This window comes from Danio rerio, chromosome 10 (genome assembly GCF_049306965.1).
Source record: "Danio rerio strain Tuebingen ecotype United States chromosome 10, GRCz12tu, whole genome shotgun sequence".
Taxonomy (NCBI): Eukaryota; Metazoa; Chordata; class Actinopteri; order Cypriniformes; family Danionidae; genus Danio; species Danio rerio.
This window is the reverse complement of record NC_133185.1, coordinates 38680816-38697191: the sequence shown is the minus strand read 5'-3', so window position 1 is coordinate 38697191 and position 16376 is coordinate 38680816. Positions and strand designations below refer to the sequence as shown.

Here is a 16376-nt window from a genome sequence, read left to right as displayed (position 1 = left end):
GAATGAATTGTGTGGAACCCTGCATTTTAACAGTGTAGGTATAGCTTGTCTATTTGCTTATAAGACATTTTTTCAAATGCAGTCACTTTAGCAAGTTCTACTGCCCATTCTTGAAGGGAAGGGGCACCTTCTGATTTCATTTGTACATTTGTACTATTGATATTATTTGCAAATTAATAACCGCCTCATGTGGAACTCTGAATCTGTGTCTCATTTCGGAGGCTGTTACTATTCAGCGTAGGTTGCATTTTGGTCACAGAGCCATCCTGACTGAATGAATAAAAATACAGTTTTCCACCAAGGCAACTCGGGGTGTTGAAAGATAATTGTCTACACTGGCAATGGGCAGGTTAAAAGAACCAAAACAAACCTTTGAAATATAACACCTTCACATTACTTTCCTTAAAAAGTAACACATTTGCTTACTTTAACCTTGAGACTTGAGATTTGAATGTTTTACGTTTAATTGTACCTTTACCCACCACTGCATTTAACCATTCGACAGATACTTTTATCTAAAGAAATGTACACTTCTTGCAGTTGGTAATATTTAGCAGGAATTCTGGGGTGGAATTCCGGGAGTTATCCAGGAGACAGAACAATATGGGAGATGGGTCTGACATATGGGAGAAAAACAGGAGTGTTGGCAGGTATGATTGAATGCAATTTCCAATTTGACATGCACCACAAACCAGATCCAGAATATGAACACCAAAGCATTCAAAGCAACGGCGAAACAAACTAATCATATGCAATGAATAAACACAATTGATGAATTCTGGATGCAATCATAAACTTGGCCAACCCTGAGAGCCCTAAGGGACTATTAGAGCTTTAACCGGGCATGAACAACAAACGCCGGCAACAATACCACCTTTGTAGTTAATTCCAAATATCTTCCTATAATTATAAAGCTTTTTCCTGTTAAAAGATAAATGGTGGGAAAGGCTAGAACAGGGATAGTGGGGTGGGGACCTGTGCCAGATTCAAAACTCAAGTTGCCCACAATGCAACATGTCTGGCATTTCCATCCCCTGACGTGGCATTAAAATATATGGATAAAATTGCCAAGGAATGCACTGGAATATAAAGGACGTCAATCATATTATCAATACAGGAGCTTCCATTAAGGGTTTGCTTCTGTCAGTTGAAAACGTACCATTAAATTGCCACATTCCAGCATTTCTGTGGTCCGTTAAAGGTTTAGAAAGGAGCCACAGAGATTAGATTCAGTGTGGTTCATAAAGCCCTAACCTTCTGGCCATTACAAGGAGAGTGGCTGCATCAGTAAAACTGCCTACATGTACGATTTTCACCCAAGAACTTAGGAGGGAGATGGTTCCCTCTGCTTAGGTTCAGGAGGTTAATAGTAGCTCAGTGGCACTGTGAGGATGAGAAAAATAGTGGTATAACAGAGACAGAGAGAAAGAGAGGTGGCACAAAAGCTTTGCAGCAGCACCCATGAAAGGGAAGCTCTTCTACAGCAGCCCAATGAAAAGGTCAGCCAGGCACAGGCAGAGAGATGTGGAACGAACAGGAGGAGGATAGAACAACACATACTGGGGAAAAAAATAGGCTCCAGAACACAGACTCTGTGGATCTGTGGGAGTAATTTCTGTTCAGAGCATTTCCACACCACAGCTGACTGAGCTCTTCTCTTTCTAAAACACACACACACACACACACACACACACACACACACACACTTGTGAAAAGTGGGGACATTACATAGGTTTCCATTCATGTTATACTGTCCAAACCGTATATTGTATTGCCCAACCCAGGCTCATTGTGGAAACGTAGTCCCGCGGACGTTTCTGGAGACCGCGGAATACGTCCCGGCGGGTACGTACGGCTGCAGTTTTTGTTTTGGCCGCTGTCGCGCGCTTTTTTGCACCTCAGACGATCTGTTCTCGCGTGAACCCGCCGGAGGCCGCTGTCCATCTGACCGGATGATTGACAGTGCGACCGGCCAATCGGCCGACTCGCCCTCCTCCTTCCCTAAACCCAACCAATTTTACCGATCGACCCGCCCGCCCGCTCGCTTCCCTAAACCCGAGCAACAGTTCACAAAAGCCATCCAAAAAAACAAAAGCCCTGATTTTTTTTTATTCCACCGTGTTTTTGGATTTCGCCGCGTTCTCACCCTGTCACGAAACTCGTTCACTTGATTTTTGGGATTCTGTTTTTGTCTTACCTGATTGCTGGAGCTGCTCTTCCCCGGACTCGAAACCGGTCGCCGTGGTCGACCCCTCTCTGCATCTCGAGCCCTCTGACGTATATGGTGAGCTGAGTGGACAAATGGGTTACAGCGGGGAAGCCCTCCACAAGGAGGTAAGGGAAGCCCGAAAGGGAACAGCGTCACACCGTCCCGCAGCGTTCACTTGAAAAAAATAAACGCGGCCGTACGTATCCCCCGGGACGTATTCCGCTGTCTCGAGAAACGTCCGCGGGACTACGTTTTCAGAATGAGCTTGGGTTGGTATTGCCCTCACCCCACCCTACCCTGCCCCTAAACCCAACCATCACAGGAGACTGTGTGCAGCTTTACTCTCTGATTAAACTCATCCTGTAAAATTTATAAGCATTTTGAGAAAAGAGGACGTCAGCAATGTCCTCATATTTCACCTCCTTTTTGTAATACCTGTGTCATACCCATGTCATTATACAGATTTGTGTCCTGATATGTCACAAAAACATGTACACACACACACACACATGTTGATTTGGTGGTTTATGAGGCCGGGTTTTTGCAGGTTTTATCAACTAAAATTTAAGACTTTAACACATTAAGCCTTACATTTTATATTTATACAGGGTTTAACACTAAGGATTTTTCTCTAATAGCCTGGTATTATCATGAGAAGTCGTGTGATTGCTTTTATGTTGCTTTCTCTGATAGGAAATTTTATAGGGATACTTGCTGTAAAACTGTCTAACAGCTGTTGCGATTTGTATCTCTTTGCAATAAAAATAAGATTTTATTGAGATTTATTGTTGGTCGCTGGATGATGTCGGCCCGATTGATTAGCTTTACTTGGACAAAGCAAAATTAAGACTTTTTAAAAATGATATAATGGCCTACAACACCATATTTCAGTGAATTTAAGTCTTTTTTTTATTAAAGACTTTTTAAGACCCAGCGGACACCCTGACATTTATAGATGTGAAGAATTCAGGGTTTCTGCAGGTTTAACCAAGTCAAATGTAAGCCATTTTAAGACATTTTCAAGACTATTATGACCTATATTTCAGACTTACAGGGTTACAGGGTTTAATACAGGGTTAAACACTAACAATAGTTTGTAATGGCCTGGTATTATCATGAGGAATCATGTAATTGTTTTTAGTTTGCTTTCCCTGATAGGGACTTTAATGGGGAATTTGCTGTAAACCTGTCTAACAGCTGTTGTGATTTGTATCTCTTTGCAATAAAAAACTTAAGTAATAAAAATAAAGATTTCCTGAGATTTATTGTTGGTTGCTGAATGATGTCGGCCCGATTGAGTAGCTTTACTTGAATGAAGCAAAATTAAGAGCTGTTTACAATGATTGAACACCATAATTCAGTGATATTCAGACTTTTTAAAGCCTAAAATTTAGTTTTTGAAATTTTAAGACATTTTAGGACCCAGCGGACACCGTGATAAGAACTCTCTCTATAGATGTAAATGATTTAGCGTTTCTTCAGGTTTCACCAAGTCAAACGTCCGATTTTGTAGGACATGTTCAAGACCATTATGACAAAAATTTATATGAGGTTAAACATTAAGAATTTTTTCGAATGGCCCGGCATTAACATGAGGAATCGTGAAATTGTTTTTAGTTTGATTTTCCTAATAGGGAATTTAATGGGGAATTTGCTGTAAACATGTCTAACAGCTGTTGTGATTTGTATCTCTTTGCAAAAAAAAAAAACTTAAATATGAAAATAAGATTTTATAAAGATTTATTGTTGGTCGCTGGATGATGTCGGACCGACAAAGCAAATTTAAGAGCAGTTTAAAATGATTTAAGAACATATTTCAGTGAATTTAAGACTTTTTAAGGCCTAAGATTGGTTTATTTTTTTAATTAAGACATTTTAAGACTTTTTAAGACCCAGCGAACACCTTGATAAGGACTCTCTATAGATGTAAAGTATTCAGGGTTTCTCCAGGTTTCACCAAGTCAAATGTAAGACTTTTTAAAATTTCAGACTTATATGGGGTTAAACACTAAGAATGTTTTCTAATGGCTCTGTATTATCACAAGGAATCGTGTAATGTTTTTTTAATTTGCTTTCCCGGACAGGAAATTATTTAATGGGGAATTTGCTGTAAACCTGTCTAACAGCTGTTATGATTTGTCTTTCTTTGCAATAAAAAGCGTAACTATTAAAAATGAGGTTTTATTGAGATTAATTGTTGGTTGCTGGATGATGTTGGCCCGATTAAGTAGCTTTACTTAAACAAAGCAAATTTAAGAGCTGTTTAAAATGATTTAACACCATATCTCAGTGAATTGAGGATGTTTTAAGACCCAGCGGACCCCCTGATAAGGACTCACTCTGTAGATGTGAAGTATTCAGGGTTTCCGCAGGTTTCACCAAGTCAAATGTAAGTCTTTTTAAGACATTTTCAAAACTATTATGTCTTATGTGGGGTTAAACATCAAGAATTTTTTGAATGGCCCGGTATTATCATGAGTAATCGTGTAACTGTTTTTAGTTTGCTTTCCCTGATAGGAAATGTAATAAGGAATTTGCTGTAAACCTGTCTAACAGCTGGTTTGATTTGTACTGTTTCTCTTTGCAATAAAAACTTAAGTATTAAAAATGAGGTTTTATTGAGATTTATTGTTGGTCGCTGGATGATGTCGGCCTGATTGAGTAGCTTTACTTGAACAAAGCAAAATTAAGCCCTGTTTCAAGAGTTCACACTTAGATATTGCTTGACAGCTGTAAGCAGGTTTGGCATGCTGTCCCGGGAGAGAACCCTGAGCTCGGAGATAGTTGAGCCCAGGGCTCCCACCAGGTCCATAGAGCATGTGAGGGGAGTACGAGATCAGTTGGTTCTCGAGAGCTCCCCTTTTTGTAAAGGAGAAAAGGAGGAGAAAGGGGTGGATGGGGGGTTTCTTCGGAAAACGAAGATAAGGGAGTAATGTCAAGCTAGGCTACTTATAGTGGGTTAGGATAGATCTGATTGGCTAACTAATGAGTGTAGGTAGGTGGCCAGCTGCTGTCAATTATATCACGTGCTCCTCTCGAAATTAGTTTAAAAACTTCACTTAAAATGATTTAAGACATACAATCCCATATTTCAGTGATTTTAAGACTTTTTAAGACCCAGCAGACACCCTGATAAAGACTCTCCATAGACGTAACGTAGGGTTTCAAATTTAAGACTTGTTAAGATATTTTCAAGACCATTATGACTAAAATTTCAGACTTATACAGGGTTAAACACAATTTTTTTTCAAACAGCCAGTGGAAAAGACCCCCATGTCACAGAGTGCCAATTGCATAGATTTATATTAAAAAAACATTGTAGTATTTGTGAATAAAATGTACTCATCTGGTGTTCAGACCCTTAAGTTGTCAATACACACTTCTTGTCTGGTGGGGTATCAGCGTCATGTGTCATTATGCAAAACAGTGCCCTCGTAAACCACCAATACCAGTTCACACACATTTGCAGACTCAAGGCATGAATTTTCTTAGCTTCTTATTCTGGTGCAGAGACAAAAAAAAAAGGGAGAGGCAAAAAGGGGTGCAGAAGTCTAATTTAGGGGACAGGTGTTGAGAGTCCTTGGAGACCACACTTGGCTCTTTCACCATTAGTGAAGATCCTGGAGATCGACACAGGATATATGAGGTTAGTGAGTTTTATCCGCTAGCCTGAGGGGGTTGGGGAGTTTGTGAAGGGAGAAGAATGTCTCCAGACTGACACTGCAGCCAGGCACACTGTGTTTAAATCAGTGTCTTTAAGAATTAGGAATGTCCCGCTGTTAGAGAGTCGAGTATCTTGACTAATGGACACTCATTAAAACTACAACAATGAATACCACAATGAGTTTAAATGTTCCAAGTAGACTCATTGCTAATAATAATGCTGTCATGTTTCTACTAATCATATCATATGTCTCGAATCTAACTATCTGGCTATCTATACATCTATTTATTTATTGTTCCATCCATTCATCCATCTAAAAATCTATTCATCTATCCATCCATCCAACTATCTATCCATCCATCTACCTATCATGTTCATCGTCCATCCATCCAGCTCCATCTATATCGATCCAACCATCCATTTATCTATGTAACAATCCATGCATTCTGCATCCTTCCATCCAACTATCTATCCATCCATTTACCTATCTATTGTCCTATCAATCCACCCATCCATTAATCTATAGTTATATCTATTTATTGTTCCATCCATCTAAACATCCATGCATCTAACAATCCATGCATCCATTCATTCAACTATCTGTTCATCTACCTATCTATTGCTCTATCCATCCATCCAACTATCTATCCATCATCATCTATCCATTTTTCTAGTTTCATCTATTTAATGTTCTATCCAACCATCCATTCATCTATTTAACAATCCATACATCATCCATCCATCCATAAATCTATAGTTCAATTTGTTTCATCCTTCCAACCATGCATCCATCTAACAATCCATCCATCCATCCAAATATTTATCCATCCACTTATATTGTCCTATGGATTCATCCATCCATCCATCTCTTCGTTCGTTCGTTCTTTCATCCATCCATCCATTCATCCATCAATAGTTCTATTTATTGTTTCATCCATCTAACCATCCATCCAACTATATTTCCATTCATCTACCCATCTATTGTCCTACCTATCCATCCATCCATCCATCCATCCATCCATCCATGCATTCATCCATCCATAGTTTTATCTAATTATTGTTTTTTCCATCCAACCATTTATTCATCTATCTAACAATCCATGCATCTATCCATCCATCCATCCATCCATCCATCTATCCATCCATCCATTCAAAGTTATATAGATTTATTGTTCCATCCAACCATCTAACAATACATCATCCAACCATCCATCTATAGTTCTATTTATTTGTTTCATCCAACTATCCATCCATCCATCCATCCATCCATCCATTCATCCATCTTTCCTTCCACCTATCTATTATCCGATCAATTCATCCATCTATTTATTCATTATATTAATCTATCTATCCATCTACCAACCTATCATTCCACTCATCCATTCATTCATCTATCCATCCATCCATCCATCCATCATAAAAACCATAAAAAAACAGTTTTTGCAGCAAAATTGTCAGTCAAAAGTTGACGAACAAAGGTGCATAAACAGCAGATGAAAATGGCAAGCATAAAAGAACATTTACCACGCTGACTAAACTGATGTCAGTCGACTAGAAGCAACCAATGCCCCATCCATTAAGCTTGCTGCAGTCAGGCCATGAATAAAACAAATCCTCAACCTTTGCAAAGTTTGACGTTGAACTGTTTTCCATAAAAGAAACCTAGGCACATTTTGCACATCACAGCAACACTGAAAAGACAAGTGGTAATATTCAGTCCATTTTAATGTCTGACATCAGAGACCTAGTTTTGCTTCGAGTCGCAGGAGGAGACAACGCAAGACACATTCTCAGAGGACACAGTTTGACAAGATAAAAATATATAAATAAACAATTAAATGTAAAAAAAGCTGTAAAAGGTAGCATAGTTGCTCAGTGGTTAGCACTGTCACCTCACAGCAAGAAGGTCACTGGTTCAAGTCTCGGCTGGGACAGGTGCCGATTTTATGTGGAGCTTGCATGATCTCACCTTGTTGGCATGGGTTTCCTTCAGGTGTTCCGGTTTCACCCACAGTCCAAAAACATGCACTAAAGGTGAACTATATTGTGTGTGTGTGTGTGTGTGTGTGTGTGTGTGTGTGTGTGTGTGTGTGTGTGTGTGTGTGTGTGTGTGTGTGTGTGTGTGTGTGTGTGTGTGTGTGTGTGTGTGTGTGTGTGTGTGTGTGTGTGTGTGTGTGTGTTATCATTTTGATTTACATTTTCATATTTATTCACACATTTATTTATTTATTTACCCTTTTATTAATTTTCATTTATATTTTTACATTATTCTTTCATTATTGCTTTTATATTTTCTTTGGTCGTTTTACTTTTTTTAATCCTACTAATAATAGTTAAATCAAAGGCATGTGACTATAATATATACATGTGAAAAAAATATATAGTTACATTTCAAAATATATAAATAAATGCACAAAGAAAAGTTAAAAATAAATATTTAAACACACACATTTTTTTATTAAACATAATTAATTAAACATATTTCATTTATTTATTTATATAAACTTGCTGGCAAAATTATTAGGTACACCTTACAAGTACAAGGTTGCTCCCCCTTTTGCCTTCAGAATTGCTTTAATCCTTTGAGGCATAGATTTAACAAGGTACTGGCAATATTCCTCAGAGATTTTGGTCCATATTGACATGATAGCATCACACAGTTGCTGCAGATCTGTCGGCTGCACATCCATGATGCGAATCTCCCGTTCCCCCACATCTCAAAGGTGCTCTATTGGATTGAGTCTGATGACTGTGGAGGCCATTTGAGTACAGTGAACTCATTGTCGTGTGATTCACGTTTTATGACATGGCGCATAATCCAGCTGGAAGTAGCCATGAGAAGATGGGTACACTGTGGTCATAAAGAGATGGACATGGTCAGCAACAATACTCAGGTAGGTTGTGGAGTTGACACAATGCTCAATTGGTACTAATGAGCCCAAAGTGTGCCAAGAAAATATCCCCTACACCAGTGGTTCTCAAACTGTGGTGCGTGTACCACTAGTGGTACGCGGGCTTCCTTCTAGTGGTACGCGGAGGAATGAAATATGTCATGTACATGCTACACAGATTTCAAAATTTATCAAAAATAATGTATATAATATGTCATATATGACACATAGCCTATATTTTTAAGGTAATCTGCCACTTTTTTTTAACTGTGCAGAGGTATAGTTGCTTTACTAGGCCTACTACGCTATTGTATTTCAATACTGCTCATTTTGGTGGTACTTGGCGTGACAATTTTTTTCTGAGGTGGTACTTGATGAAAAAAGTTTGAGAACCACTGCCCTACACTATTACACCACCACCACCAGCCTTAACCATTGATGGCAGGATGGATCCATGCTTTTATGTTGTTGACGCCAAATTCTGACCCTACCATCCGAATGTCACAGCAGTAAGAGAGACTCATCAGACCAGGCAACGTTTTTCCAATCGTCTATTGTCCAATTTGGTGAGCATGTTCAAAGTTTAGTCTCAGTTTCCTATTCTTAGCTGACAGGAGTGGCACCCGGTGAGGTCTTCATCTGCTGTAGCCCATCCACCTCAAGGTTCTACATGTTGCGTCTTCAGAGATGCTCTTCTCCATACCTTCATTGTAACGAGTGGTTATTTGAGTTACTGTCGCCTTTTTATCAGCTGGAACAAGTCTGGCCATTCTCCTCTGACCTCTGGCATCAACAAGGCATTTGCGCCCACAAAACTGCCACTCACAGAATATTTTCTCTTTTTCTGACCGTTCTCTGTAAACCCTACAGATGGTTGTGCATGAAAATCCCAGAAGAACAGCAGTTTCTGAAATACTCAGATTAGCCCGTCTGGCACCAACAACCATGCCACGTTCAAAGTCACTTAAATCAGCTTTCTTCCCCATTCTGATGCCCGGTTTGAACAGCAGTCTTGATCATATTTACATGCCTAAATGCATTGAGTTGCTGCCACATGATTGGCTGATTAGAAATTTGCGTTAACAAGCAGTTGGACAGGTGTACCTAATAAAGTGGCCGTACAGTGTATGTTTGTTTTTTATTTTACGATATTTGTACATTGAATTATTAATTTGCATATTTCTAATTTAGTCAGTCTTGGCATTCCATATGTGATGTGTACGAGCTCAGACTGTGTAATTTAGTCCGACATGCCGATGCTTGCCTGAACATACTAATTGATTACAAATCCTACATTAAGGAGCGTCAGCATGTTCCTCACAGATTGTGATGAATAAACAGTGCACTCAACCTGCTGTCAGCCCAAAATACAAAAAAAAAGATGAGACAAACCTCTCTCTGTGTTAGGGACTCCCAAGTGGACTGTGGGGATAATTGAGTCTGTGACGTCACTGTAGTATTCCAGCGAGGCAGCATCTTTTTCCCATGTCTGTTTAACTATAGGAACTGAAGATAAATACTGGATTAGACGTACTTTAGACTATAAGAGTGATGAATGAAAGATAAGCAGTAAATAATATTCAGCAAATACCTTTGCTAAAATGGCATCCTGCGTTAAATTAGCAGATGTTATACCTGCACTGATATTTATGATCTTTTTCACCACACTCAAATGATGCAGCATTTAATACTACCTTGAGACTGTTTATAAAAGCAAACTCTAAACATAATCATGCAAATCGATGCAATTATGCCTGACCAGCTGCAAAATGTAATTTCTCCTGGAATATAAAACAGCATTTATACCTGTCCTATTATACAGAGGAGGGAGACTAGAAGAGGGGAATGTTAAGAGAGCTGTCAATGTTTGTGAGTGCAAAGTCTCAGCAAAGCCATGATGGGAACTTTCAATCAATATAATCAATTCGCTGTCACTTACGAACATCCTGTGTGGGCTGAGAAGCTACTGTATATTGACAGCCATAATTATTCCTATTTATTAGTGCCTATTTGTAATCTCGAGAGAGAGAGAGAGAGCAAGAGAGAGAGAGAGAGAGAGAGAGAGAGAGAGAGAGAGAGAGAGAGAGCATGGTTTGATGGGCTCTTTTGTGCTCTGCTGAATCACATGCTTTACTTTTTAATTAAGGCTGAACGATCCAATCCATCTTAAACACACTGTCTAATTTAAATAAAAGCTAAGCTAACTAAAACAGACAGTTATACATATTTATAACAAGGAAATACTCAAATCTGTGTTTGCATTCACCTGAAACTGGAATAAAATTTGATATGATGTTGCATTTTATGTTTACTCATTTAGCAGAAAAGCAACTTACAATGAAGATTAAAAACTATTTCACATTAGCGAAGAGAGAAACATATCATGTGAGATAATGAAAGGATAATCGCACGCATACTGTTAACGTTAGGTCCATTAATAATCTGTTCAAAACGGTTAAAGCAAAAGTGGCAAGCGCTGCTGCTTACAAAAAAATCTTAGAAAGCAGCAGGACTGTGGGTGCACGAGCGCCGCTTTTTTCCAGTCCATTTCAAAGAGAAATTACTGCACCGGTTTTTAGGAACGGTTGCTTTGCGCAAGGAAATGTTTCATAAGAGTTTTTAGCTGTGCACACGACACACTAAAGCCCTCGTCAGGAGCCCTAAAGCCTCTCATTGTGCGCCTGATCATCCTCTCATTCGGTATTCACCTGCTTTCTTTTGTGCGCATGAACAATTATCAGGCAGAAAAGCTTATTCAGGCTTTCATGACCTCTCAATTAGATTATTGTAATGCGTTACTAGGCAGTTGCCCTGCTGGCCTAATTAACAAACTTCAGCTAGTTCAAAATGCAGCTGCTTGAGTGCTTTCTAGAACAAAGAAATATAATCATATTGCTCCAGTTTTGTCATCATTGCATTGGCTCCCTATTAAATATCATATGAATGTTTTATCGACTACCTACAAAGTCCTGAACGGCTTAGCTCCCAAGTATTCGAGGGAGTTCCTGGTGTATTATAGCCTCATGTCCTCTACGATCAAATAATTCTGGACAATTGATTATTCCCAGAATATTATAATCAACTGTAGAAGGTAGATCTCGTATCTGGCACCTAAACTGTGGAACAGCCTTCAAAGCACAGTTCGGGAAGCAGACACATTATGTACATTGAAAACTAGATTAAAGACACATCTCTTTGCATTGGCATACACATAAAACACAAATGCTTTTGAAATCCAAATCCTCTAAAGGATTGTTAGTCTGCATTATTTACGGGGTCCCACTTTATATTAAGTGGCCTTAACTAACATGTACTTACATAGGAACTAATAGTTTGTTACAATGTACTTATTGTGTAAATACATGAATTTACTGTGTACTTATGCTCAATTAAATACATGTATGTAATTACATCTGTAATTAACTTTTGGATTTACATTTGTAAATACACTGTTGACCATCCCTTACACCTTAACCCACCCTTAAACCTACCCATGCCACCAAACGTGTCCATAACCCAACCTCTATCACAACTCAAAAGCACCACTAGTGTTCTCAAATACATTTTAAACACAGTAAGTACATTGTATTTTTCTGTTGTAAGTACATAATAGTTAAGGACACTTAATATAAAGTGGGACTATTTATGGCAACCAAAGCTGGGAACACTTCCCTGAAAACATTATAATTTGAACGGCATCTGTGCTTATTTTAGACTGTTTTTATTATAGCCAAGGTTTCCAAAATCCTGGACCAGGCCGTATTTTGAGCAGCTGCTGTGGTGGTCATGGAGGAGTGGAGAGCATGAGACTGATTCCTGTAAGACCCCAGTGACAGACAAATTTTTAATTGATCCTGAAGGGCCAGCCTGTACACCAGCTGGTGACCTCTCCCACCTGCAGCTTCTCCACGATGAACTTCCAACTCTTCAGTGTTTGGACTCTCAGCAGTTAAAATTGAACCACAATGAACTGAACTAAACTGAACGTCAACTCTGAAAACTTGACTGACACAGGTTCAGTTTACTATAATCTTCTATGTGAAGCTGCTTTGACATAATCTACATTGTAAAGTGCTATAAAAATAAAGATGAACTGAATTGAATCAGTCAGGCTGCTTCTAAATTCTAGGATCACATATGCAAAAATATTGACAAATGGTCATAAACTAAAAATTCTAGTCTTAAGTGACGAGCAAGCGCTGGCAATTTAGAAATTATTTTTAACCAGCCAAAGTGGCTAGTGAGAGTGGCTATCAAACCCGCCACAGCTGTAATCTACCTGCATTTGGCGGGTGTTAATGTCAAGCCCTGATGAAGACTCGTAGCCAGCCTGATGTAAGGGGTGGTTCATTTTTCTTAAAATGTGTACCTTTTTGAGGTTATTCACTTATTTTGTATTTAATTATTAGATTTAAATAAACAATTTTAGTGACATTATAAGCACCATTTTTATTTGGATTATCTTGTCTGAGTGTCATCACAACCACACTTTTTAATGTACCAAAATATTTCCTAAAGATTTTTAATAAAAATGCAAATTTATTACATCATAAATCATTAGAAAAAATAGGAATCTGTTAAAGTTTTAAATTAAAAAATGTAGTCTATTTTTATTTATTAGGCAAATAACAACCTGGCCAGTACGATAAACTTTCCTCAGTCGAAATTTAACCTTCATGATTTGAGCTTTGTGATTTGAGCTTCATGATTTGAGCTTCATGATTTGAGCTTCGTGATTTGAGCTTCATGATTTGAGCTTCATGATTTGAGCTTCATGATTTGAGCTTCGTGATTTGAGCTTCATGATTTGAGCTTCATGATTTGAGCTTCATGATTTGAGCTTCTTGATTTGAGCTTAGTGATTTGAGCTTCATGATTTGAGCTTCATGATTTGAGCTTCATGATTTGAGCTTCGTGATTTGAGCTTCTTGATTTAAGCTTCATGATTTGAGCTTTATGATTTGAGCTTCGTGATTTGAGCTTCATGATCTGAGCTTCGTGATTTGAGCTTCATGATTTGAGCTTCATGATTTAATCTTCATGATTTGAGCTTCGTGATTTGAGCTTCTTGATTTAAGCTTCATGATTTGAGCTTTATGATTTGAGCTTCATGATTTGAGCTTCATGATTTGAGCTTCGTGATTTGAGCTTCATGATTTAAGCTTCAAGATTTGAGCTTCATGAATTGAGCTTCGTGATTTGAGCTTCATGATTTGAGCTTCATGATTTGAGCTTCGTGATTTGAGCTTCATGATTTGAGCTTCATGATTTGAGCTTCATGATTTGAGCTTCGTGATTTGAGCTTCGTGATTTGAGCTTCTTGATTTAAGCTTCATGATTTGAGCTTTATGATTTGAGCTTCATGATTTGAGCTTTATGATTTGAGCTTCGTGATTTGAGCTTCTTGATTTAAGCTTTATGATTTGAGCTTCATGATTTGAGCTTCATTATTTGAGCTTTATGATTTGAGCTTCGTGATTTGAGCTTCTTGATTTAAGCTTCATGATTTGAGCTTTATGATTTGAGCTTCATGATTTGATCTTTATGATTTGAGCTTCATGATTTGAGCTTCATGATTTTAGCTTTATGATTTGAACTTCATGATTTGAGCTTAAAAAATAATAGTTTGCATTGGCCAAAAGCAATTAAATATTGGTTGAATAGGGAAGAAATGGGAAATGGGGAAGAAATTGGCCAATACCTGAAGTCACACTGATTTGACAGTCATCAGATGATTTGGCTTGGTCTTAAAGCCCTTTCCAATGGCTTATTTTCACAATTTATAATGGTGTAGCAGTCAAAATAGGACTAATGAGCTTATGTATGGGACAAATTCTGGACCTTTGTCATTGAGGGGTGACAAAAGGGTAGCCCCCCTGGCTACGGGTCTGAGACTATTCAAATTAATAAAATTAAATAACAGACTATATAAAAATGTATTATATATAAAATGCAGTTTATATTTTTATGCTACAAACTTCTCATTAATTGATGTTTGTCACCGCATCTCCAGTGCCTAGTTTTTTTTTAAGCCAAAAAATAATGCTCTTTTCCTTCACCTTTCTTTTCTTTATACAGTTCCTCCCCAGTTTAATAATGAACATATAAATTTCCCATTAGACACAAAAAAATTGACCCTTTGATTTTAATCTTTTTTGAAATATGGTCTGACCTCACTCACCTCTATCTCTGTGAAATCTTTGGCATGTTTTAACAGCAACAAAGACGTCCTCCTTCAGCACAGGTTTTCCCTATGAAAAAGAGACATTTCAAGCAATTCATTGTACGCTATCATCCAAAGCCTGGGAGTTACAGTATTTGGGTTAAAACCTGAGTACCTCCTGTTCCTACTTTAAGACGTAGCAGGACTTCCATTAAGTTATTACAGAATGTCTGTGTGTCAGCTCTGAGAGGACACTTTGTAAAGGTGGCTCATTTTGAGAAATATGAACTCATAGGCCTTTGATTTTCATTCGAACTCAGAAAAGAACAGCAAATGCGAAAAGCCACAAGCTGGAATTTGGCGTTCACTTTTGAAGACTGTCATTTATTAGGGCATTAGAGGGGGGAATGCAATGACAACTGACTGTGCAATATTAATCCGGCCTGGCTTTCTCTTTTGGCAGCTTCTTCTGTACAGAACAGTTTGTCATAGTTTCATTAATTCACGTGGCTGAGAGCTTGTATAAACCTCTTTGAACAATAGCAGGAGGTGCGCTCGTGTTTATAGTACTTACACAAGCCGATAAGTAGGTGTTGACGGCTGTAGCACAGCATTTTGCGGAGGACGAGCCGTGAAGCTCTGAACAAAACTCATTCACTGCAGTCAAAGTAGGACCTCTCCCTTCCTCCCAAATGTAGAGGGCAATCTAGAACATCAATAAGAGGAGCAAAGAATGAGTTATTATCAATCAAACAATCAATATCTGGTAAAAGAGTGGAGAAAAGAGACAAATTATAACACTCCAGTGCAAAGAACTAAGCACTTCAGAGAAAAGGCTTCTCTTCTTTGTTTTATTTTAAAGAAGAATTTAACATTACTGTAATCATTTGTTCACCTTTCACTTATGGAATATAAATGGGACAATTAAAACAATGCTTAGACTGCACTTTTCAATACAATATTAACCTTTATGTACTGTTGGAGATGTTTTCATCCACATTAGGGTGGTATTGAGTCTTAATTTGGCCAAAATGTTTCGGTAACACTTTAGAATAACTATCCATTATAACTAGTTAATAAATCAATAATAAATTCTTAGTTAATGGGTTATAAATGACTTGTTAAATAAAAGTTAATAGTTTGTTAATTGTTTATAACTGTGCCTTATAGATAGCCAAGAGATAACTTACAAGCTGTTAGTTAAACTGTTAGTTATAAATGACGTGTTAACTGTATTTGAATGATTTATAGCTATACCTAATAAATTAGTAATTGATCATGAACAAGCTGTTAGTAAATTACTAAAGACCTGTTAAGTATCAGTTAATAGTTTATATACGTTATTGGGACGTTGTTCTAGTTGCAATTATTCTTCATTTATTAACTGTTAGTAAATGAGGAATAGTTGCAACTTTAGAATAACATCCCAATAACACACATAAGCTAATA

At 37.9% G+C, this 16376-nt stretch overlaps 1 protein-coding gene across 13 annotated transcripts in view; it reads right to left on the bottom strand.

Annotated features, from left to right (window-relative positions):
* Nucleotides 1–16376, bottom strand: part of b3glctb (beta 3-glucosyltransferase b) — a 126866-nt gene that overhangs the window by 32527 nt on the left and 77963 nt on the right. For 10 of the 13 annotated variants that reach the window (XM_073914092.1, XM_068223808.2, XM_073914095.1 and 7 more), the window contains 3 exon segments: nt 15502–15633; nt 14946–15015; nt 10157–10270 (listed from right to left, as the gene is read on the bottom strand). In XM_073914092.1, the coding sequence (XP_073770193.1) occupies nt 10157–10270; nt 14946–15015; nt 15502–15633 (316 nt within the window). 13 annotated transcript variants of the gene reach the window in all.